Source organism: Geotrypetes seraphini, chromosome 3 (assembly GCF_902459505.1).
Source record: "Geotrypetes seraphini chromosome 3, aGeoSer1.1, whole genome shotgun sequence".
In the NCBI taxonomy this organism is placed as follows: Eukaryota; Metazoa; Chordata; class Amphibia; order Gymnophiona; family Dermophiidae; genus Geotrypetes; species Geotrypetes seraphini.
In genome coordinates this window covers 4338826-4363369 of record NC_047086.1, presented here as the reverse complement: position 1 = coordinate 4363369, position 24544 = coordinate 4338826, and the positions used below count along the sequence as shown (strand labels likewise).

The 24544-nt window shown below is 42.3% G+C and overlaps 1 protein-coding gene across 4 annotated transcripts in view; it reads right to left on the bottom strand.

Annotated features, from left to right (window-relative positions):
* The window catches only part of REV3L (REV3 like, DNA directed polymerase zeta catalytic subunit), a 696072-nt gene that overhangs the window by 256800 nt on the left and 414728 nt on the right, over nucleotides 1–24544 (bottom strand). For all 4 annotated transcript variants that reach the window (XM_033939819.1, XM_033939820.1, XM_033939822.1 and 1 more), the window contains one exon: nucleotides 14510–14592. In XM_033939819.1, the coding sequence (XP_033795710.1) occupies nucleotides 14510–14592 (83 nt within the window). The remainder of the gene's footprint in view (nucleotides 1–14509; nucleotides 14593–24544) is intronic.

Genomic DNA, 24544 nt, shown 5'->3' with positions numbered 1-24544 from the left:
TGACATTCCCAGTATTGAGAGTTAGATATCAAACAAAAGCAACTAGCTGCTTCTTTTGACCTACACAACATCTGAAAAAAAGGTAGGGACTTTGGTAGGGGTTTTTCAGTTTTCTCTTTCTCATCAACAGGCACAAAATCTCCTGCAATTGAAATATGGCTTTGGAAATATCGTGTCACCAAAGCTGTTGTCCCAGTTACAGCTTTTGCTTCTGTCCAGATAGAAATGCTTCATGAGGCCAGAAATCTCAAGAAGAGGGGAAGCAGCAGCAATGTTGAAAGAAGACAACTGGGCACAGATCACGAGACTCTGTATGATCAAAAAACTGGAAAACTTTCTCTATTGGAGGACAGTTATCTTAGCAATAAAATATCTCTTAACACTAAAAAAAATGAGTACTTTAGAGCAATGGTCCCCAACTTTTTTGACACCAAGGACAGCTTTTACAGAAGCAAATTTTTCCAAGGACTGGTAAAGGGGGAGGGGGGGGGAATGAGGATTCGGGGCGGGTTCATAGGACAGTTTTGTACATAATTTACATTACATTTCTATTATTATTAAGTTATAATATCGTAAAAGAAATTATACAACTTACCATAATGCAGAATCAGTGAGAGCCCTGAGCTTGTTTTCCTGCAACTAGACAATCCCATCTGGGGACGATGGAAGACAGTGACACGCCGGGCCACGAGATACCCCTTGCACAACATAAGAACATAAGAACTTCCACTGCTGGGTCAGACCAGTGGTCCATCGTGCCAAGCAGTCCGCTCCCGGGCCGGCACTTAGGTCAAAGACCAGTGCTCTAACTGGGTCCAGCCTCACCTGCGTACATTCTGGTTTAGCAGGAACTTGTCTTGAATCCTTGGAGGGTGTTTTCTCCTATAACAGCCTCCGGAAGAGTGTTCCAGTTTTCCACCATTCTCTGGGTGAAGAAGAACTTCCTTACGTTTGTACGTAATCTATCCCCTTTTAACTTTAGAGAGTGCCCCCTCGTTCTCCCTACCTTGGAGAGGGTGAACAACCTGTCTTTAACTACTAAGTCTATTCCCTTCATTATCTTGAATGTTTCAATAATGTCCCCTCTCGGTCTCCTCTTTTCAAGGGATAAGAGGCCCAGTTTCTCTAATCTCTCACTGTATGACAACTCCTCCAGCCCCTTAACCATTTTGGTCGCTCTTCTCTGTACCCTTTCGAGTAGTACTGTGTTCTTCTTCATGTATGGCAACCAGTGCTGGATGCAGTATTCCAGGTGGGGGCATACCATGGCCCAGTACAGCGGCATGATTGATTTATTTTTATTTATTTAGGTATTTATATACCGCCTATCAAGGTGGTTAACAATCAAGTACTCAAGCATGATAACCTTCTCCAATCTGTTTGTGATCCCCTTCTTAATTATTCCAAGCATTTTGTTCGCCATTTTTACCGCCGCCGCACATTGCACAGACGGTTTAATCTACTTGTTGACCAGTACTCCCAAGTCTCTTTCCTAGGGGGTCTCTCTGAGTACTGCACCGGACATCTTGTACTCGTGTATAAGATTTTTGTTACTGACATGCATCACCTTATACTTATCCACGTTAAACCTCATTTGTCGTGTCGCAGCCCATTTCTCGAGCGTGTTTATGTCACGTTGCAGGTCTTCACAATCCTTCTGAGTCTTCACTACTCTGAATAACTTTGTATCGTCTGCAAACTTAATCACCTCGCTCGTCGTACCAATTTCCAGGTCGTTTATAAATATGTTGAAGAGCACGGGTCCAAGCACCAAACCCTGCGGCACTCCACTCATGACACTTTTCCAGTCCGAGTATTATCCATTTATCCCCCACTCTCTGTTTCCTATCCGCCAACCAGTTTTGTTTTGTTTTTTTTAAGTTCAAAATTTTTATTGAAAATTTTGTAATACAAATATAGAGAAATATAAAGCAGGATATAATCAATACAAAAAACAGACAAAAGACTGCCGTATGATATTAAAACCAGATAACTGTTATCACTAGCGATGGCATCAACATAAGTAAAAACTGCATCAATAAGGGAGTCAGGAAAAAGTAAGGAGAAAACAAAGAAAAAGTAAGTAGAAGGTACATACTAAAATCAGTACAACATATATGCAAAAGAAAAAATGGAGTGATCAGGAATATAACTGTATAAATTGGTCGAGGAATGACCATGGCAGCTCTTTGGCGGAAGCATGGAAGGAGAGTCTGGAAATTCTGGAGATATGAAGCTTTTCAATAGCATATTGTTCGTGTTTACGAGAGAGATGCAGATTTCCAGTTTTTAAGAATATGCATAAGGGCGGTTACAAACATAGTGTCTATTAGCTTCGCAGGGCAGTCAGAGCTGGCAAAGCAAGGGTGTTGAGAGCGAAGCATAATCATGTCGAAAGTAAGATCACAGTCACACATTGTAATATTTTTAATAGTTGACCATATATGTGACCAGAAGTAGTGGACAGCGGCACAGTGAAAAAGCATATGATCTAGAGTTCCTTCATCCACAAGGCAATGCCAACATTTAGGGTCCGTTCTGAGTTTTGCTTTCCACATGCAGTGTGGGGTCTACACAGCTTGCCAAGTGAGGAAGTATAGAGATTGAGAGACTCTGGAATAGAGAAGTGGTCGGGTGGTTTTGGACCAATACAACTTCCAATCCACATTGGAGATAGGTGATTGCAACATAGTTGAGGTGATAAGGTGTATCTGTGATCTCTCATAATTTTATAGAAAGTAGAGACCATCCTTCCACAAGATAACACAAGGATACTCCAGTGAAGAAATGTGTTCAAGTTGTGAGAAAGGTCTGTTGTAGGGTGAAAAGTTATAGAGTTAGCAGTGGCAGACAATACCTGCCATTGAGACTGACAGTGCTTAATCTTAGGAAATTGAGTACATAAAACTGAAAAAGGTACACTCGAATCATTTTGCAGTATCTGATCCACAGACCATAGTCCAGCATTTTGCCATTTCCTCCACCAGAGGGGTTTGCCATTGTGTTTGAGTTTGGGATTATTCCAAATGGACATTGTAGAGGAGGTAAAGAGAAATAGGCTGTGATAGGAAATAGCACAGTACAGGGTTTCAAGGAAGACCTGGATAGGTTCCTGGAGGACAAAGGGATTGAGGGGTACAGATAAGAGCAGTGGAAGGTTTAGAGATAAGTGTAGAGGTAGGTATAAAATTAGTCAGGGACCGCTGCTCAGGCAATATGCCTGATGGGCCGCCGCGTGAGCGGACCGCTGGGCAGGATGGACCTCTGGTCTGCCCCGGCGGAGGCGACTACTTATGTTCTTATGTTCTTAGATCTGCGATACCATCAATAAAACGAATAGCTTGTTGTGTCATACTCAATAGGGTGTTATCTTTAAGTTTCTTGGGAATATTCATAGTGCACATAATGTGAATAGGGTAGGGAAGGCAGATCTGTGTTTCCATTTCCATCCAGGGGGAGGTAAATACTGATGAGGTTGGGTGTGGGCCCAATAAGCACCATACTTGGCTAAGGAAGCTAAGAAGTAGAAATGGAAGTCTGGGAGATTCATACCACCATTTTCTTTTGACGCTTTAAGTTTGGTAAGGGCAATGCGGGGGTTTTTACTGTTCCAAATAAATGAGAGTTTTTGATTGATCCACTGAAACAGAGAGTAACATAGTAGATGACGGCAGATAAAGACCCGAATGGTCCATCCAATCTGCCCAACTTGATTCAATTTAAATTTTTTAATTTTTTCTTCTTAGCTATTTCTGGCCAAGAATACAAAGCTCTACCCGGTACTGTGCTTGGGTTCCTACTGCCGAATTCTCCGTTAAAACTTACTCTAGCCCATTTACACCCTCCAGCCATTGAAGCCGTCCCCAGCACATCCTCCACCAAATGGCCATATACAGACACAGACCGTGCAAGTCTGCCCAGTACTGGCCTTAGTTCAATTTTTAATATTATTTTCTGATTATAGATCCTCTGTGTTCATCCCACGCTTCTTTGAAATCAGCCACAGTTTTACTCTCCACCACCTCACTCGGGAGCGCATTCCAGGCATCCACCACCCTCTCCGTAAAGTAGAATTTCCTAACATTGCCTTTGAATCTACCATCCCTCAACCTCATATTATGTCCTCTGGTTTTACCATTTTCCTTTCTCTGGAAAAGATTATGTTCTACGTTAATACCCTTCAAGTATTTGAACGTCTGAATCATATTTTCCCTGTCTCTCCTTTCCTCTAGGGTATACATATTCAGGGCTTCCAGTCTCTCCTCATACGTCTTCTGGCGCAAGCCTCCTATCATTTTCATCGCCCTCCTCTGGACCGCTTCAAGTCTTCTTACATCCTTCGCCAGATACGGTCTCCAAAACTGAACACAATACTCCAAGTGGGGCCTTATCAATGACCTGTATAGGGGCATCAACACCTTCTTCCTTCTACTGACTACGCCTCTCTTTATACATCCCAGCATCCTTCTGGCAGCAGCCACTGCCTTGTCACACTGTTTTTTCGCCTTTAGGTCTTCGAACACTATCACCCCAAGGTCCCTCTCCCCATCCGTGCATATCAGCTTCTCTCCTCCCAGCATATACGGTTCCTTCCGATTATTAATCCCCAAATGCATTACTCTGCATTTCTTTGCATTGAATTTTAGTTGCCAGTCATTAGACCATTCCTCTAACTTTTGCAGATCCTTTTTCATATTTTCCACTCCCTTTTCGGTGTCTACTCTGTTACAAATCTTGGTATCGTCTGCAAAAAGGTACACTTTTCCTTCTGACCCTTCAGCAATGTCACTCACAAACATATTGAACAGGTTTGGCCCCAGCACCGAACCGTGAGGGACTCAAATACTCACCTTTCCTTCCTCCGAGCGACTTCCATTAACCACCACCCTCTGGTGTCTGTCCGACAGCCAGTTTCTAACCCAGTTCACCACTTTGGGTCCTAACTTCAGCACTTCAAGTTTGTTCAACAGCCTCCTATGAGGAACTGTATCAAAGACTTTGCTGAAATCTAAGTAAATTACATCTAGCATATGTCCTCGATCCAGCTCTCTGGTCACCCAATCAAAAAATTCAATCAGGTTCGTTTGGCACGATTTATCTTTTGTAAAGCCATGTTGCCTCGGATCCTGTAACCCATTAGATTCAAAGAAGTACACTATCCTTTCTTTCAGCAACACTTCCATTATTTTTCCAACAACTGAAGTGAGGCTCACCGGCCTGTAGTTTCCTGCTTCATCCCTGTGACCACTTTTATGAATAAGGACCAAATCCGCTCTCCTCCAATCCCCAGGAATCACTTCCGTCTCCAGAGATTTGTTAAACAAGTCTTTAATAAGACTCGCCAGAACTTCTCTGAGCTCTCTTAATATTCTGGGATGGATCCCGTCTGGTCCCATCGCTTTGTCCACCTTAAGTTTTTCAAGTTGCTCATAATCACTCTCCTCCGTGAATGGCGCAGAATCTACTCCATTTTCTCGTGTAACTTTGCCAGACAATCTCAGTCCTTCTCCAGGATTTTCTTCTGTGAACACAGAACAGAAGTATTTGTTTAACACATTTGCTTTTTCCTCATCACTCTCCACATATCGGTTCCCAGCATCTTTTAGTTTAGCAATTCCATTTTTCATCTTCCTCCTTTCACTAACATATCTGAAAAAAATTTTGTCTCCGTTTATTACATTTTTAGCCATTTGTTCTTCCGCCTGTGCTTTCGCCAGACGTATCTCTCTCTTGGCTTCTTTAGTTTTTCCCTGTAGTCCTTTCTGCACTCCACTTCTTGGTTTTTTTATATTTCACGAACTCCAACTCTTTCGCATTTATTTTCTCTGCCACTAGTTTGGAGAACCTTATCGGCTTCCTTTTTCTCTTGTTTTTATTGATTTTCTTCAAAGGTCCGTAGCTATTTTTATCGTTTCATTCAGCTTAGACCACTGTCTTTCCACTTCTCTTATGTACTCCCATCCTAACAGCTCTTTCTTCAGGTACTCTCCCATTGCATTAAAGTCCGTACTTTTGAAATCTAGGACTTTAAGTAACGTGCGACCACTCTCCACTTTAGCCGTTATATCAAACCAAACCGTTTGATGATCGCTACTTCCCAGGTGAGCAGCCACTCGAACATTAAAGATACTCTCTCCATTTGTGAGGACCAGATCCAATATCGCTTTTTCCCTTGTGGGTTCCATCACCATTTGTCTGAGCAGAGTCTCCTGAAAGGCATCCACAATTTCCCTACTTCTTTTCGATTCCGCAGACGGAACATTCCAGTCCGCATCCGGCAGATTGAAATCTCCCAACAGCAGAACCTCCTCTTTCCTTCCAAACTTTTGGATATCCACAATTAGATCCTTATCAATTTGCTGCGATTGAGTCGGAGGTCTGTAGACTACACCCACGTAGATAGAAGTTCCATCTTATCTTTTCAGAGCGATCCATATTGCTTCTTCCTCTCCCCAGGTCCCTTGCATTTTGGTCACTTGGATATTGATCTTTACATAGAGAGCTACTCCTCCACCTTTTTGACCATTTCTATCCTTCCTAAAAAGATTATATCCAAGTATGTTTGCAATCTATCCATGTGATTCACTGAACCATGTCTCTGTGATAGCGACAATATCTAGATCTGCCTCTAACATCAGGGCTTGCAGATCATGAACTTTGTTGCTTAGACTGCGAGCATTTGTGGTCATCGCTTTCCAGCTATTTTTCAGCAGTAATCTCCTTTTTCGTATGGATTTTTGTTTCGTTTCACTTTCCGTTGCAATACTAAGAAATGAGTTGCTGATATTGTTTATGTTGCAATCTTTACTACTATCACATCTTTTCTTTTGCCGGGGGTGCTCTCTATAATTGTCCTTCGTACATACACCATCCCCACCTTCTCGTTTAAATGCCTAGAAACATTACCTAAATTTCTCTGCGAGGTTTCTTTTTCCTGCTGTAGTAATATGTAGCCCATCAGTGCAATATAGTTTCTTGTCCTTCTATGTATTTCCCCATCCTCCTATGTACCTGAAGCCTTCTTGATGACACCAGGCTTTTAAAGTCCTCTGTGTTTTTCACTTTTTGCTCTCCCTTTCCATATACAGGCAGTATTCTTTACAAAAGGTTTCAAGCCCTCACCAAGCTCTCGAAAAGCTTTCTGTGCTGCAAGTGTGGTGTTGTTGGCCAGGTCATTTGTTCCTAGATGGATAACAACATCAGTGTTAAAATCCTTAGTTTCTTCCTTAATTATAGTCAGTATTTGCAAGGAACTCCTGGTAGCTGAGGATCCTGGAAGACATTTCACTATTTTGGTCTCCTCACCTTGTGTTCCAAGGTTAATGCCTCTGATGATGGAATCCCCCAACAGTAATAGTTTTCTGTTTTTGGCTTTTTTATTTGTGCTTAGGGTGCGCTTGTTCTCTTGAGTTACCTTCATTGGTTCCAGTCCCACCTCCCTTCTGTTTTCTTGAGTATCACAGTGCACTAGTGGAATTCTGTAGAGGTAATATTTGTGAAGGTGGATGTTTCTGTGTTACATGTCGCAGTCTTCCTGAGCCTACTGTGACCCATTTATTCCTGGGCTGTTTTATTCTTTGAGGTAGAGGTGGTAAGTTGGTATGATTTTGTGGAGTGATGGAAGCTGCTTTCCTGTTTAAGTTTGCAGAGCTCCTCCTTAATACTGGCAAGTTGAAGACAGATGGGGCAAGCCTTAAGCCTCCAAATAGTATGTCTTGGAATTAAAACACCACAGTGATTGCATAAAATAAAGGTCATCTTGATTGGTTGTGAAGTGGCTTGATTTGAGTAGTCCTGATTATTTGGGTCTCTATATATGAAAAGTGGACCCTGGGGTTGGTGGGACTATAAGTAGATATAAGCAGATATAATGCTGAAAAACAGTGAAAAGAGCAGAATATGAAATGCTGAGTAACTTAGCTTTTAGAAGTTCACAGGGCAGCCTTGTTCACAGCACTGCCCCAAAGATAATGCAGTTAACCTTAGAAGTAAATCAGAGCCCCTCCCTTCTCCACCTAATCAGCAGAAAACAATGGCTGAAAACTAGTAAGTCAGAAATACAGGCTCTCTACCACCCTAAAACATAGTATTTTAAACAAAAATGCAGGCTCTGTAACAAATCAGTGGCTACCCTAAAACAGAGGATTTATAACAGGATTTTCCCTACTTTAGTCACCCTGTGCCACAGGCACCAGGATTTAATTAGAGTTAATAAAGTCATACCCTTATTTCTATGAAGAGGAAATAAGATTTAACAGAGGAAAGAGAAGTGTTTATTTTTTTTGTGCTTTTTTGTTTTTGTTTTTTTTAAGTAAGAAACTTAGCTTTTAGAAGTTCACAGGGCAGCCTTATTCACAGCACTGTCCAACCTATGGAAATATGCTGGTCCAAGGCAAGTGTTGAAAACTCTTAACTGGATTACAAATATCCGTGGTTGATTATTGGGACTATTTTTGAAGTTGTGCCTTCCTACTCTTGCTGAGTCTAAAGCAGGATAGAATCCTTTTGATAAGTGCTGTGCTGGACTTATGCTGTTGTGCTGTGGGGTTTTTTTTTTTATTTTTTTCCTTGTGGAAGGATGACTTTGAAACTAAGGTGGTGGGGGTTTGCCCCACGTACATGAGGTGGGATAGAGGGCCAAAAGCTTGGCAACATATCACCACGTGGAGCACACCACCTGTCCCAGTACTGATACAAGCCAAAGTCTTCCTTGGAAAAGTAAAGACTGTTTTTGTGTTTATTTTTGGTTTAGTGAAACCTTACAAGCTAGAACTCTTGATTACATGAAGAGCCTGTTTTGTTTGAGGATAAGGTTTCCCGTTTAGGGGTTTGAAACCCTCTGAAGCTTGTATGCAACTTTGGGACTATTTACTCATTCCAAACTTTATGTTTTTGGAACTTTATTGTTTAATCCAGAATCCTGACAAAGTTGTTTTTTTTTTTATTTGGTGTCTGGCATGGGAACAAACAAGAGAAGCATCCTGTTTATTTTGGTTCGGAGAAATAAATCCAGTCCTGGTTTTGATTTTCACTTACCTAGTTTGTTTGTGGTTCCTACCGCTAAACCTTATTTTCTTTTTCCTTGTGTCGCCCGCAGCGGCACACAAGAGATATTCCTTGTCCCGGCGGCCCTGGACCCATTGCCCTGAGCCCACTGGTGACAAGGGACAAATATCGGGATCATTAGAGTTAAGTGCAAAAAATTAGACAGTAAATAATTTGAGTTTTTCTACAATTTCATCGTCCATTGAGATGTGATTGTTTAATCTCCAGGGAGGCTGGAGAAGAGATAGTGAGATGTAGTGAAATCACCGCATGGTCTGTAAGTGTGATTGGATGTATGATGGCATTGGACAGATTGTGGGTAAGTCGGGACGAAACTAAATAATAATCATTTCTGGTGTATGTAGAGTGTGGTGGAGAGAAGTGAAAGTATTCCTTACCTTTAGGGCACAGGTGTCAAAGTCGGTCCTCGAGGGCCAGAATCCAGTCGGGTTTTCAGGATTTCCCCAATGAATCTGCATGAGATCTATTTGCATGCACTGCTTTCAATGCATATTCATTGGGGAAATCCTGAAAACCCGACTGGATTCCGGCCCTCGAGGAGGGACTTTGACACCCCTGCTTTAGGGTTTAAGAGCCTCCAGGGGTCAAATCAGGGAGAATACATATTCCACAGAGTGCAACACAACATGCGCTAGATACCACCTTCCCTCTGAATCTGATTTATGAGCTAAAATGGTAATAGGTAAATCATTATGAAACAGGATAGATACACTATTTTTCTTTTTGGGCGTAGCAGGGGATGACAAATGGGACAAATATCCCTTGATGGATAATTTAAGTGAAGAGGCAGAGGGAAGGTGTGTCTCCTGGAGAAAGATTACATCAGGATGTTTAACTTTAATATAATTTGCTATTTTTGTCCTCTTAATCGGGTGATTGAGCCTATTAACATTATAAGACAGTATATGCAGGTCAGCCATTGAGTATATACAATCACAGTGAGTATATACAATCACAAGTATATACGCAGTATATACAGAGAATATAATGACTACTCCTTATGAATATCATCAAAAAAAGGGGAGAAAAGAAAAAGAAGAGAAAAATCAGAGCAAGAAACACAGAGCATGAGTGTGGAAGGGTACCCACGCTAGTGTGTACTAACCAAACAGTTCAAGGGTGTTCCTGCAGAGAACAGTGAGAAACACCTGGAGCATTGAGCAGCTCCACACCAGAACTAGACAAGAATCAAAGCTATTCCATATTTGAAAATATAAAGCAAATTGCATATATCTCCTTGAGGTCTGTCGGATCAATATATGAAGTTGTACGGTTGTTGTAAGTGACCTTCATCCTCACGGGGTACATGAGCCCATATTTGGCTCCAATATCCTTCAGCTCTTACTGATGAGAAAGGAACGCTTTCCGTTTGCTTGCAGTGGATTTAGCAAGATCAAGTACAATGAAGAATTTTTTTCCTTGGTGAAGCAAATGAGGGTGCGACTTTGCTGCAGTTATGATTTGGAGCACATGTGGGAAGCGCAGGATTTTTGCAACAATAGGCCTCGCAGTTGTGAGCTGTGCAGAGGGATGCGATGGAACGCGATGCACACGTTTGATTTCTAGCGGGATCTCAAATGTAAGGCCAAGGATTTTAGGCAGGAAAGTGGAGAGAAAAGAAATCATATCTGATCCCTCAGACGATTCTGGTAGCCCGATGATTCTAATGTTATTCCGCCGACTGCGGTTAGCGATATCTTCCAGATCGCGTTATAGATTAGATATCATCTTTTCATGTTTTTTGATGATGAGGAATTTGTTTTGCAGTGTAGCAGTCTGCTCCTCTAAAGCATTGAGCCAATACCTGGCATCCACAAACTGGTCATTCAAAGGCTCAATTTCCGCTCGCACCAGTTTGGTTTCCTCCACCTGTGCCTACATAATAGTTTTGAAGGATCGCATTTCTTGAATATCCAGCTGCGACTCCTCGTGCTTCGACGCCATTTTTTCTGGGGAGTCAGTCTTCGGCCGCTTGCCGCTTGATAGCGGGGTCGGGGTCGAGTCACCTTTAGGATTTTTCGGTGGTGACATAGAGCAAGGTGAGTGAGGAGGAAAAGTAAGTTGAAGTCGTTATGAGCGGACCTGGAATAGCCACAATATTCAAGAATATTGGTGATGGTGCAGAGGAGCTGTCACTCCATGCGTCTATTCTCTTCCCTTGTCAGGCTCTGCCACCCACTAACCAGTTTTTAATCCACGTATTTCACCCTCAATTCCATGGCTTGCAATTTTTTGAAGTAGTGGTTCTGAAAATCCAGATATAATACAATGTCAACCGGGTCACCCTTGTCTATCTGCCTGTTAACTCCCTCGAAGAAATGCACCAAGTTCGTCAAGCAAGATCTTCAGATTATGTTCGTCAAGGTGGTCAATGATGTGGTCCTTTATCAGCACCTCTACCATCTTTCCCGGTACCAAGGTCAGACTCACCAGCCTGTAGTTTCCCGGATCTCCCCTGAAACCTTTCTTAAAGATCAGCGTAACATTCGCCACTTTCCATTTTTCCAGAATCCTTCCCGATTTGATCAACAGATTAGCTGTTAGTTGAAACAGTTCAGCTATAACCCCTTTTAGTTCCTTGATTACCCTCAGATGGATGCCATCCGGTCCAGGGGATTTATCGTTTTTAAGCCTATAAATCTGCCTGCATACCTCTTCTAGACTGACCGTCAATCCAGTCAGTTTCCCATCTTTTGTTTCCTGCATATGGCCTGTCGGCTTCCGGTATGTTGTGTATATCCTCTTCAATAAATACAGACACAAAAAATGTGTTTAGTTTGTCGGCGATGGTTTTGTCCTCCTTTAGCACTCCCTTTATTCCATGGTCATCCAACGGCCCCACTGCTTCCTTCGTGGGTCGTTTCCCCTTAATATATTGAAAGAATGGCTTAAAGTTTTTTGCCTCCTTGGCTATTTTTTCAACGTAGTCTCTTTTGGCCCCTCTTACCGCTCTTATGGCACCTGCTTTGATGTTGTTTGTGCTTTTTCCAGTTTTCGTCCATTTTTGACCTTTTCCATTCCTTAAACGAAGTCTTCTTGTCTCTGCTCACTTCTTTCACCGCTACAGTGAGCCATGCCAGTTCCTTGTTCTTTTTCCTCTTGGATCCCTTCTTGATATGCAGTATATATAAATTTTGCACCTCGGTGTCCTTCTTCTTAATTTTTTTCGCTACCATGAGTTTCATCCCTTCGTAATTCCCTTTTTGGAAGTTCAGTGCCATGGCCGTCGTTCTGGATCGATGTTTTGCTCCATGTCCAGGTTGAAGCAAATCATATTGTGATTACTGCTTCCCAGCATCCCTTCTACTTCTCCACCTTGTGCTGATCCTCATAGTCCATTTAGAATTAAGTCCAGAATTGCATTTCCTCTCGTATTTTACTTGGCAAGTTGTTCCAGGAAGCAATCGCCCACAGCATTCAGGAACTTGGTCTCCCTACCACAGCCGGAGGTGCCTAGGTTCCAGTCTATCTCCAGATAATTGAAGTCATCCATGATAACTGTGTTGCCTCCCTTGCAGTTGCGTTTAATCTCATCCGTCATTTCTCCATCAGTTTCTTCGGACTGCCCTGGGGGTCAGTAGTAGATGTCGATCTTCGTTTCCGTTCCATTTGTTCCTGGAATTTTGGCCCATAGAGACTCTACCTTATTTTTCATTTCCATTGTGTTCTCTCCGGTAGACTCAATTCCCTCTTTGATGTATAGGGCATACCCCCACCTTTTTGACCCACTCTGTCTAGGTGGTATAGCTTGCATCTCGGTAGCAAAGTGTCCCAGACGTTTTCCTCATTCAACATGTTTCTATGATGCCTATGATGTCAAGGTTATCTTTTTGTGCCATAGCTTCCAATTCCCCCATCTTATTTTTTAGGCTCCTTACATTCATGTACATACATTTGAGTTTGCAGCCTGTTACTTTCTTGCATTTCCTCCCCTCTTGTGTCCCTTTTGATCCGTCAGGATTTCTGCCTTGCCTATGATCCGGTGAGTCTTCCCCGCAATCTTCCTGCACGGTATCCTCTAGGTATACCGTTTCTCGAACCATCGACTCTTGGACAACTGCCGGCTTTCCCCTTCTTCCTAGTTTAAAAACTTCTCAATTTCCCGCTTGATGATGCTTGCAAGTAGCCTTGTTCCGTCCCTCACAGCAGAATCATGCTGACCCTCCCACCACGAGGCAGACATACCTCAGTTCCGAACAGCGGCAGTGTGCCACTGCATCACTGATGATGTCATCAGTGACACAGCGGCAGAGGGAAGGCCCTGGCGGGGAAGGCAGTGAAGCAGCCTGTGCAGTGCTGCCGCCGCCGCTCTTCAGAACAGAGTATGTTGGCCTCGCGTGGGAGGGGCAGTGGGGTTCTGCTGGCCAGGATGGAAAGATGTTGCGAAAGGATGGCCCGGCTGTCATACAGCCGTAGTGGACCGGGGGTTGGGGACCCTGAGTACTTCTAGCTGGGTTCTGTCAGAAGATGTTACATAAACATGAAGACTTGTATCCTTCTGTCATGTATTTGCTACAGATAACTCACTCTGCTTTTTCTCATCATCCTGAGTTCTATAAATCAAACAGTTACAGTTATTTTATTTGATACACACCCATTTTTAATTAAAAAAAAAAAAAAAAGTCAAATCAAAGTGGTTTACAATGATAAGGCAAACATAAGAAACAATGGAAAACTGAACCTGTTAAGTTAAATGAGGCCCTCAAGTCTTTGTTTTCAAGCTTTGTATGTTATAAACTATTAGTAACATTTCAAGTCTGGCAGTTTTTTACATACCAATATATACCCACAGAATATATAAACACAGCTATTTACAATACCACTGCCAAATATAAAGTCATGCTTTTATTTCTTAAAAGTGCCTCATCTTGTAATGCATTAATGTCCTGCAGTTTACAATATACTACTAGAAGATATTCTTCAAACCAATATTTAAAGATGAACCCCTTTTGTCATCTCTTAAGTACCTTCTACAACATATTACTCTTCAGACCCTCAGAAATGCCACCAGAAATTCAATAACGTTTCATAACATTTGGCTTTATGCATTCAATCTTCACTGGGTCACTTATAACAATGCTTTAACAATTGACTAACTTAAGTAGGATAGAATGAATTTAGCTTTCACTTAACTTAGGTGGTTGTGGTACGGGATAAGGTACTTAAGAGATGACAGAAGGGGTTCATCTTTAAATATTCATCTTGTAATGCTGCAGAATTTACAAATCTCTGCAGGAGATATGAGGACTTCAAGTAAAAATTTAAATTTCTGTCAACTTAAAGCATGTCTAAGATTGTCCTCTTTTGGCAGGTAAAAGGAGTCCTCTGTTGACAATAACCACACCAAGTAGCAAAGCAAATGGAAAGAAAAAAGTACAATAGAAGCACTCACTGAGTTCAACAAATTAACTGTAATAATCTTTCTTACAGCTGAACATTTTACCTTCATTTGAGTTGTTAAAAGTACTTTTCGAAGTGCTTCAACTTTATTTCCTCGTCTTTGATTTATTTTTTGGCATCTAGATTCTGCAGACAAAACAAAAGAAATGCAGAATATAGTGGGGACTACTGAACTATAGGTTATACACATGCTTGAAGCTGAATATTGCTGAATATTTCATAATCTTAGCTACTGGAGGCTACTTTTGGTCTCAAAATAATACTTTTCTCCTTAATTGAGAATACTTTAATCAATTATTATATGCATGTAATAGTACTACCCAATTCGTCGATTTGAATCAATTCACTTCAGTGAATCAATTCGAATCAATTTGTTTTCCCCACGAATTGGACTCATTGATTCAGTGACCTATCACCCCTAGAGAGGGCTGATATACCTCCAGGGCCTCCTAAAGCAGGAGATGCAGTTGTGATGACTGGTGGATAGATGCAGCGCTCTGAGCAAACTATTAGTGGCCTGCCCCACTGGAGCCTTCCCTCTGCTGCATCACTGATGATACGGCAGAGGGAAGCTCTGCAGGCAGGCCGCAAATAGCCTGTAGACATCACTGCCTCTGCCCGCCAGTCATTGCTACTGCAGCTGCTGCTGTAGGAGGCGCGACAGTTTGTCAGACTTCGGGGGGGGGGGTCGGTTGGGAAGTGCCACATAGGGGGTTGGGAAACTACTACACAAGGGGCTGGGAGGGAGGGATGGAAAGTTGCTGCACATGTGGGGAGAGAAGAAGAAATATTGGGCATGGGGTGGAGGAGAGTAAGGGAGAGATGCAAAAAAAAAAAAAAAAAAGGTAAAAAGGGGTGAGGGAGAAATCCTGCAATTGGTGGAGGGGAGGGAGACATGCATGGAGAAGAAAGACAGAAAAATATCAGGACATAGTGTGGAGGGCAAAGAGAGATGGTGCATGGGGAGAAAGAAATGTTACACATGATCAGGGCTGTGGAGTCGGAGTAGGAGTCGAGGAGTCGGAGGAAATTTCGGGTACCTGGAGTCGGAGTCAGAAGTACAAAAAACTGAGGAGTTGGAGTCGGAACATTTATCTACTGACTCCATTTTTGAACTTGGCATACCAATCACGAGCGATTCTTTCAGCTATAGCACCCACTATATACACAGCACAAATGTTGAGAGCAGCTTCTGTGGCCTTAGAATCTTGATTAAAAGCAAAAAGAAGGTGGTGTCGAAAATGCTCATTTGTCTCAACTTGACATTCCATTTTAACGATCTGAAAATTAACCAGTGCTGTGGAGTTGGAGTCGAGGAGTCGGAGTCGGAGGAAATTTCGGGTATCTGGAGTCGGAGTCGAAGTACAAAAAACTGAGGAGTCGGAACATTTATCTACCGATTCCACAACCCTGCACATGATAATGGAGGGGAGGAATCCGGGAGAGATGCTGCATGGAGGGCATAAGGCAGGAAGAGAGAAAAAGAGAGAGAGATGGTAGACAGTGGGAAAAAAATGTTGGCTATGGCAATGGAAAGGAAAGTACAGAGATGGAAGATGAATGGTGAGCACGGAGAAAGAAGAAAACATCAAATGGGCAGGAGACCCTGGTGAGCGAGTTAACAGAAGACAAACAGAAACCAGAGCCTGGGTCCAACATGATTTGAATAATAAGATGACCAGACAACAAAAGGTAGAAAAAGTAATTTCATTTTCTATTTTGTGATTACATTATGTCAGATTTGAAATGTGTATCCTGCCAGAACTGGTGTTAGCGAGCATGAGCTAGGACCTAACAGAGAGAGGAAAAGTCTTTTTTATTTTGTTTACACCACAGCACAGGTGTGGGGTTGAGAGGGCAAAGGGGGACTGGGGTGGCTAAAGAGGCAACAAAATAAACCCACCAGGAGGATTTAAAAAAAAGCCTGATTGGGCAGAAAAAGCGAATGGAATCAATTCAGTAGACTGAATCGAATCAAGAAAAGGTTTTCCCTGAATCAGGCAGCACTAGCATGAAGAACCATGCTAAACAAATAAGTTGCTTTTAGCTATACCTTATCCATACCCTTCACCGTCACTGCCAAATCCAGACTTTGTTCCTTTCATTTCACCGCTTCATATGCCTAGAATAAACTACCTGTGCAGTGTTCTCCCCATAAATTTTTTCCAGCCGGGTGGCATGAAAAAGTAGCCAGGCGGGGCGGGGAAATTTGGTAGTGGGGAAAATTAAATGTATACTATTTTTATTAGTTAATTATTATTATTTTTCAATGCTCAATATGACTTCCTTTTTTAAGGTTTGACACTTGTGCCAGAATATTTTTACTAAATTTAAGAAGTATCCAATTCTAGAAGTGAATAATTAGATATTCACCCTCTTTCAAATGGTATAGAGGTTTAAAAAAAGGGAAATGCGTTAATGAAGTCATTAGGTTCAATCTAACCTTTTATTTCTGCATGAATTTAAACAACTAAAAAAATATATAAATATAGCTCATCCAGTCATACAAGAAATGGCTGTACAACACCTCTAATAATGTTTTGATCACTAAGTTCCTTCCTGAAGTCTCACTGAGGATATGAAATAGACCTCTTCCAGCCCTCTTCCACATAATTTATGGAGAGGTGCTACTGAGCCTTGAAGGACACCTGTGTGATTGATCTTTATCTGCTTCTTTTTTATTTTGCTATAGTGCAAAGTAAGAGCTAGGGCAAAACAGTATAGGTAAAGAAGCAGGTAATAATTAGCAATGTATTAAAAATATTTTATTTTTATTTGCTTATAATGTCATTTGAAAGCTGCTTGATGATAATACAACTTTAATTTAATTCTTTATAATGTGTGTGTCTGTGTGTTGGGGGGGACAACACCTACGTCAACAGTAAAGTTAGAATAGGGTCATTAAATCCAGTGGTGTACTTAGTATATATGACAGCCAGTGCTAATCATTTTTTTAACAACCCCCTCCTCTATATAAAAAAAGATATTTTTAGTAATAATCCATGAGTCACACAATAAGGGTGCATCTAGGAAAAGGCAGCATCTTAAACACTGCAGTGAGCACTAGAACACCAACACACGCATTGTAAAACTAAAGAAACCAGATCCTACACAGTCAATTGATCCTGTAGTCGATGCTAACAGAAAGCCATGTCCTTTTCATACACACAGAACACAGATACACCCTCGCCCAATATGGAATAATCACAAACTAAAAATAGAAATATGCAGACAAAAGTTAAACTGAACCAAGAAACCAGACTCTGCAATGCCACAGAAACAGTGACACATGTCCCCTAATAATGTTCCAAATATAAAGACAGTAGATGTAAATTTGAAAAAAAAAAACTTCTACATAACAATCACCACTTTATAAATGAACAAATAGAAATAAAATAATGAGAAATATGAAAATACCATTTTATTGGACTAATCCATTTTTCAATTAGCTTTCAGAGGCCAAATCTTTCTTCAAGACAGCTGTTATGGTATCCTGTCCTGACCTGAGGAAAGGGGTTTACTCCCCCCCCCCCAAATTGCCTTATTTCCATTTCCTACTGATAAATTTTAATCAATACAGTTACAATACTACTTGATTCTACGTAAAGCAACAAAAATATTTTTTTCTACCTTTTGTTGTTTCTGCTTTAGTCATCTTCTCTTCACTCTCTTCTTTCTATTCAGCATTTGTCCTTGCTCCCTTCCATGCAACATCTGTCCTCTCTCTTTGCCCCTTCCACCCAGCCTCTGCCCTCTCTCTACCCCTTCCATCTACTGTCCACCCTCTCTCTGCCCCTTGCATCCACTGTCCACCCTTTCTGCCTTTTCCATCCAGTGTCTGCCCTCTCTCTGTTCCATATGGTATCTTCCCTCTTTCTATGTCCCTTCAATAATTTCTATATCCTGTGCCCTTTCTCTCCTTTGTACATGATTTATTTCAGCTTCACTTCCTCTCCATTTTTTTGTCTCCACCCCTCCCCTATGCTCTGGCATCTCTCTCTTCTCCTTTCCTTCCTTCCTTCCTTCCCACTCCACCCCATGGTCTGACATCTCTATCTCCTTCCCTTCTCTCCCCCCCCTCCAGTATCTGCCTCCTGTCTTTCCCCTTTGGTCCAGGACTCTCTCTTTCTCTCCGTCTTTCTTCTGTGAGGAGATCATGTGGATCTTAAACACTGAATAATTCTTCCACATTCTCCATATCACTGTACTGCTTTGGCACTATTACATGGGTAATAGTAAATTCATTATGCATCAGCTTTCCGCACAGAATGCCACAAGTCTCTATTTCTTGTGCTGTGTTTACATCTGCCAGCAGCAGAAACTTGTGAGATAGATCCCTTGGCAATACTACACTTCGGAGCCCTTTGACCATCTGGTTTTGTATGGCTGCAGGCTTTAAAGCTCTGTTTACTGGAGGAGACTGTCCAGCATACATAGTTGCATCACTCTTAAGGATCTGATCAGAGATTACATTAGACAAGGCAGTATTTTTAGGCATGGAAAAACAGGACATGTTCTCCTCAATCTGCTCAGATGCCTTCAAATGCCCTTTAATCTGATCTCTGGCTAAATCTTGCCTCCTGAGCTGATCTTCAAAGGATAGCGGAGTGAGAGCCATATCGGGCGCGGCCGCAATGAGATCCGTTTTGGGCCGCATGTTGTGCAGGGCTGGACTAAGGCAAGTTGTAAGCTTCCTTCCATCGCAGACCTATCTTCCATAAGTCAGCAATGGAGGGAAGCTTACAACTCGCTGCTCTTGCTTGCTTCGGGCCTTCCTCGTTGCCGGGTCCTGCCTTCACGGAAACAGAAAGTAGGCAGGACCCGGCAGCGAGGAAAGCCCGAAGCAAGCAAGAGCAAGTTGGAAGCTGACCTGTCTCGTATAGCGAACCCATGCTCTGGGGCGTGTGCAAGCCGACTTCCCTTCTCTTCCCCCCCGGGATGTGACTTCCGGTTTCGGAGGGAAGAGAAGGGAAGCCGGCATGCACACGCCCCGGAGCATGGGTTCAAGTCGCTTGCTGGCGTTAAAAACAACAACAAAAAAAGTCAGGCTCCTGCGATTCAGGCTGTGCCGAGTCAGCCCGGTAAATCTCCAAGCCGGTGAGAAGGTTTTTTTTTTAAATGTTGAGCAGAAGGCGGCAGCAGCAGCAGGATTGCGATCGAGATTACAGCCGGGCGATCATCTAAATTAGCTGGGCGGAGTGCCCAGCTGAAAGGCTCTGGAGAGAACACTGCTGTGTCTGTGCATCAGACCCCTTCTCTTACCTTGTTCAAAAGTAGGCTGAAACTCACCACCCTACTCCCCACTGCCCTCTGCTCACCACCCTAGACTCTAACTGTAACCCCTACCCTGGCATCCTGTTTGCCTGTCTTGATTGACTAGATTGTGATTTCATTCAAGCACTGACTGTCCACTTCATGACTCTGTAAAGTGCTGTGTACATCTAGTAACACTCTATAAATAATTAATAGAAATAATTTTTATTATAGCTCTCCACAGTTACATCACTCCATTGACAACCCTCAGTTATTTATTTAAAAAAATTATCAACTGCCTTATCTATGCAGCATTATGCCTTCTAGAAGCCTAATCTAAAACCATATTGAGATTATACAAGAAACTGTGAACATAAGAATTGCCACTGCTAGGTCAGACCAGTGGTCCATTGTGCCCAGCAGTCCGCTCACGCGGCGGCCCTTAGGTCAAAGACCAGTGCCCTAACTAAGACTAGCTTTACCTGCGTATGTTCTGGTTCAGCAGGAACTTATCTAACTTTGTCTTGAATCCCTGGAGGGTGTTTTCCCCTAAAATAGCCTCTGGAAGAGAGTTCCAGTTTTCTACCACTCTCTGGGTGAAGAAACATAGAAACATAGAAGATGACGGCAGAAAAGGGCTACAGCCCATCAAGTCTGCCCACTCTGCTTACCCACCCCCTGTCTATGCCCTAATGACCCAATTTCCTTATCTTGACCCTCGTAGGGATCCCACATGGGTATCCCATTTATTCTTAAAGTCTGGCACGCTGTCTGCCTCGATCACCTGCACTGGAAGCTTGTTCCAATGATCAACCACTCTCTCTGTGAAGAAATACTTTCTGGTGTCGCCATGAAATTTTCCGCCCCTGAGTTTGAGCGGGTGCCCTCTTGTGGCCGAGGGTCCCTTGAGAAAGAAAATATCATCTTCCACTTCGACACGTCCGGTGAGGTACTTAAATGTTTCGATCATGTCTCCCCTCTTCCTACGTTCCTCAAGAGTGTAGAGCTGCAATTTGTTCAGTCTCTCTTCGTACGAGAGACCCTTGAGCCCCGAGATCATCCTGGTGGCCGTCCGTTGAACCGATTCAATTCTGCGCACATCTTTACTGTAATGTGGCCTCCAGAATTGCACACAGTACTCCAGATGAGGTCTCACCATGGCCCTGTACAACGGCATTATGACTTCAGGCTTTCGGCTGACGAAACTTCTATTGATACAACCCAATAGCTGCCTTGCCTTAGATGAAGCCTTCTCCACTTGATTGGCAGTTTTCATGTCTGCACTGATGATTACTCCTAAATCTCGTTCTGCTGAAGTCCTAGTTAAAGTTTCTCCGTTCAAGAAGTACGTCCTGCATGGATTTCCGCTTCCAAGAACTTCCTTACATTTGTACGGAATCTATCCCCTTTTAACTTTAGAGAGTGCCCTCTCGTTCTCTCTGCCTTGAAGAGGGTGAACAACCCGTCTTTATCTATTAAGTCTATTCCCTTCATTATCTTGAATGTTTCGATCATGTCCCCTCTCAGCCTCCTCTTTTCAAGGGAGAAGAGGTCCAGTTTCTCTAATCTCTCACTGTATGGCATTCAGTGAAAAACAGAGTGTAGCCAAGAACACTGTTATTCATGGGAGATCACTTTTAGAAATAAAAAGGTTAACCCTTTGAATTCAGAGTGCTGAAACAGTGCAACTGGCCATGCAAAGGCCTGAGGGGGACTGGCAGCATCATTAAACTGAAACGAAGCCTAAGAAGAACGTGCATTATTAGTATATTTATTTTATGACACTCCCAGTAAAGAATTATCATTATGCTCTCTAGTCTTATGAAGTTCTTTCTTCAGAGCCCACATGCTCCAAGTCTACCCACATCTTCTAACAGTATCTTGCAAAAGTCTAATTTAATCTGGGATTTATGAGTCACACTATGCCTAAATAGGTTCAAAGTGACTTACAGTACAATTTAAGGAGATACAATTTAGTACAGTACAAGGATGCTACAGAAGATACATTACAATACAGATTTAGAGATGGTATGAAACAAGAAGAGATAAACTAGTATTGTTGAAGGAGTGGTGCTGCAAGGTAGGAGGAGGAATTTATAGTCCAAGGTCATGTGGATGACAGTGTGCCTAGTATCAATGAGGGAGCAAGGTGTTTTGTAGGCTCATGGGTCATTTTCTGTGAACAGGATTATGAGTGGCAAGGCAGAGTTTCCATATAGAACGTGGAAGATTATGCAGGAGATTCTAAAGTTTATTTGAGTAGTGACGGGTAGCCAATGTAACTGTTTGAGATATGTGGAGATCGGGTCATATTTTTTTTAGCTTGAAAATAAGTCTAATCGCTGTGTTTTGGATTAGTTGTAGGTTGAGGGTCAGTGTTATGTTGATGCTTGGAGGGAGCTGAAGTAGTCAAGTTGTGACAAAATTAGCATTTGTTCTAGTATGCTGAAGTGTCGTTTGTGAAAGTAGGCTCTTATGAGTCTCAGGTGTCTCATGGAGAAGGCTTATTTCCCACAGAGGTTAGAGATTTGCGGTTTGAGAGATAGTGGAGTCGATTATAACACCCAATATTTGGAGGCTTCTTCTATATCTATTTTATCTCCAGATGGTAGGACAATGCTATTTGGAGCTGTTTATAGGTGGGTGTGGAACCAAAGGATTTTGGTTTTGGTTGCGCTTAGTTTGAGTTTGTTAATTTTGGCCCATGATTGTATCTTATCAATGTTATCAGTGATTTTTTTTTAATGCAACTAGTTGGTCATCAGGTAATGGGAAAGAGGAGGAGAATGTTGTCCGCATGCTCCTGTATCGCTCTATGATGCGACCTCATCTGGAGTACTGCATTCAATTCTGGTCTCCTTATCTCACATAAGATATAGTGGCGCTAGAAAAGGTTCAAAGAAGAGCGACCAAGATGATAAAGGGGATGGAACTCCTCTCATATGAGGAAAGATGAAAAAGGTTAGGGCTCTTCAGATTGGAAAAGAGACGGCTGAGGGGAGATATGATTGAAGTCTAAAAAATCCTGAGTGGAATAGAATGGGTACAAGTGGATCGATTTCTCACTCCGTCAAAAATGACAAAGACTAGGGAACACTCGATGAAGTTACAGGGAAATACTTTTAAAACCAACAGAAGGAAATATTTTTTCACTCAAGAGAATAGTTAAGCTCTGGAATGCATTGCCAGAAGTTGTGGTAAGAGCAGATAGCGTAGCTGGTATTAAGAAAAGTTTGGACAATTTCCTGGAGAAAAAGTCCATAGTCTGTCATTGAGAAAGACATGGAGGAAGCCATCGCTTTCCCTGGATCAGTAGCATGGAATGTTGCTACTCCTTGGATTTTGGCCATGTACTAGGGACCTGGATTTGCTACCATGAGAATGGGCCACTGGGTTCGTAGTGGACACGAATCTAGCATCTTTGGAAATTTCAAGCTTTGGTTTTCCCTCTCCCTACTCTTCTAGGCTGAATACCAGGAATAGGAAAAAATGCTTGAGTACTTGAATGTAAACCACTTAGGCTATAAGTGGTATATAAATACTAAATAAAATAAATAGGGTCATGGAGGCTTATGAAGATTGAGGAAAAGATGTATAGTGAGGAAAGCATATTACAGTCCACTATAGTCCTGGAACTGTGGACAAGATCCACCTTTTAGCAGGTCATTGATTCTAAGCACAAAACATAAGCAAGAATGGAGTGGCTCTGTAAGAAAAAAGTGAATGTCCGTGGGTGGACTATGCAAAGCCCAGACTTAAGCCCAATAGAATATCAGTGGTGGATTTTACCCTTGACAGAGTGGGTCTCCAATAACACTACCTGAGGCCCTGTCTGATTCACCTTCTCTCACAGAACCATGATGCCACTTTTTAATAGATTCAAAGGTGTACCTAGTAGTATCATTTGTGCCAACATGGATGAGAAGGATTGGATAATAGTCATTAGGCTTGATAAGTCTCAGCAAGCGCTTTTCTACATCTTGAATTTTGGTACTAGGCAGACAGCTCACCTCCTGGTATATTATTTCTGGTCTGGCCTCCTCTCTACCACTGAGAAGGGAATTACCAACCACCTCTACCTTTTGCTTTTGTAATGGTTACGATTCAGTATTTTGGGGATTTCAAGCTTTGGTTCTTCCTTTCTCTGGAATGCTCTCACCTCCTACTCTTTCAGGGCTGCAAAATGGTGGTTCAGTTTGAGGGCAGGTGGGTTCACGGTATCAGTCCTGGAGGGTCCTGTAATCTGAGTCCATTTTTCTTTCAATATGGCCTCTTCCTCCCCACTGCTGGAAATCTTTGATTCCTCATGAAGCATTTCATTGATGTATTTTTATTTTGTGGATGTAGTTTATGGTAGGAGGATGTTGTACTGAACTAGGGTCAGGGAGGCTGATGAAGATTGAGGAAAAGATGAATATTGTATAGTATAGACAGATCCTGTAGGAAAGCATATTAAAGTTCAATATTGTTCTGGTATGTTACTAAGTAGTGGACAAGATATGGGCTGATGTTGGATATGGGAAGGAGAGATAGATGCAGAAGGGCTGATGCTGGATGGTGAGGGGAGGTAGATGGAGAAGAACATGTGAGGTGGTAGGCAAAAAGGGAGGGGAAAACGGCTGCAGGGAGTGGGGAAAGTGGAGTTGGCTTCAGGGCAGGGGTTGAGAGAGAGGGGGGAGGAGATGGCTGCATGGAATGGAGGAGAGAAGAAATGTCAAGTGGACAGGAGACCCTGTCAAGAGTTGAAAGGAAACAGGAAAGCAGGAACTAAACACTGGGGACTACACAGAAATATAATAGCATAGTCAGTGATGGCAGATGAAAC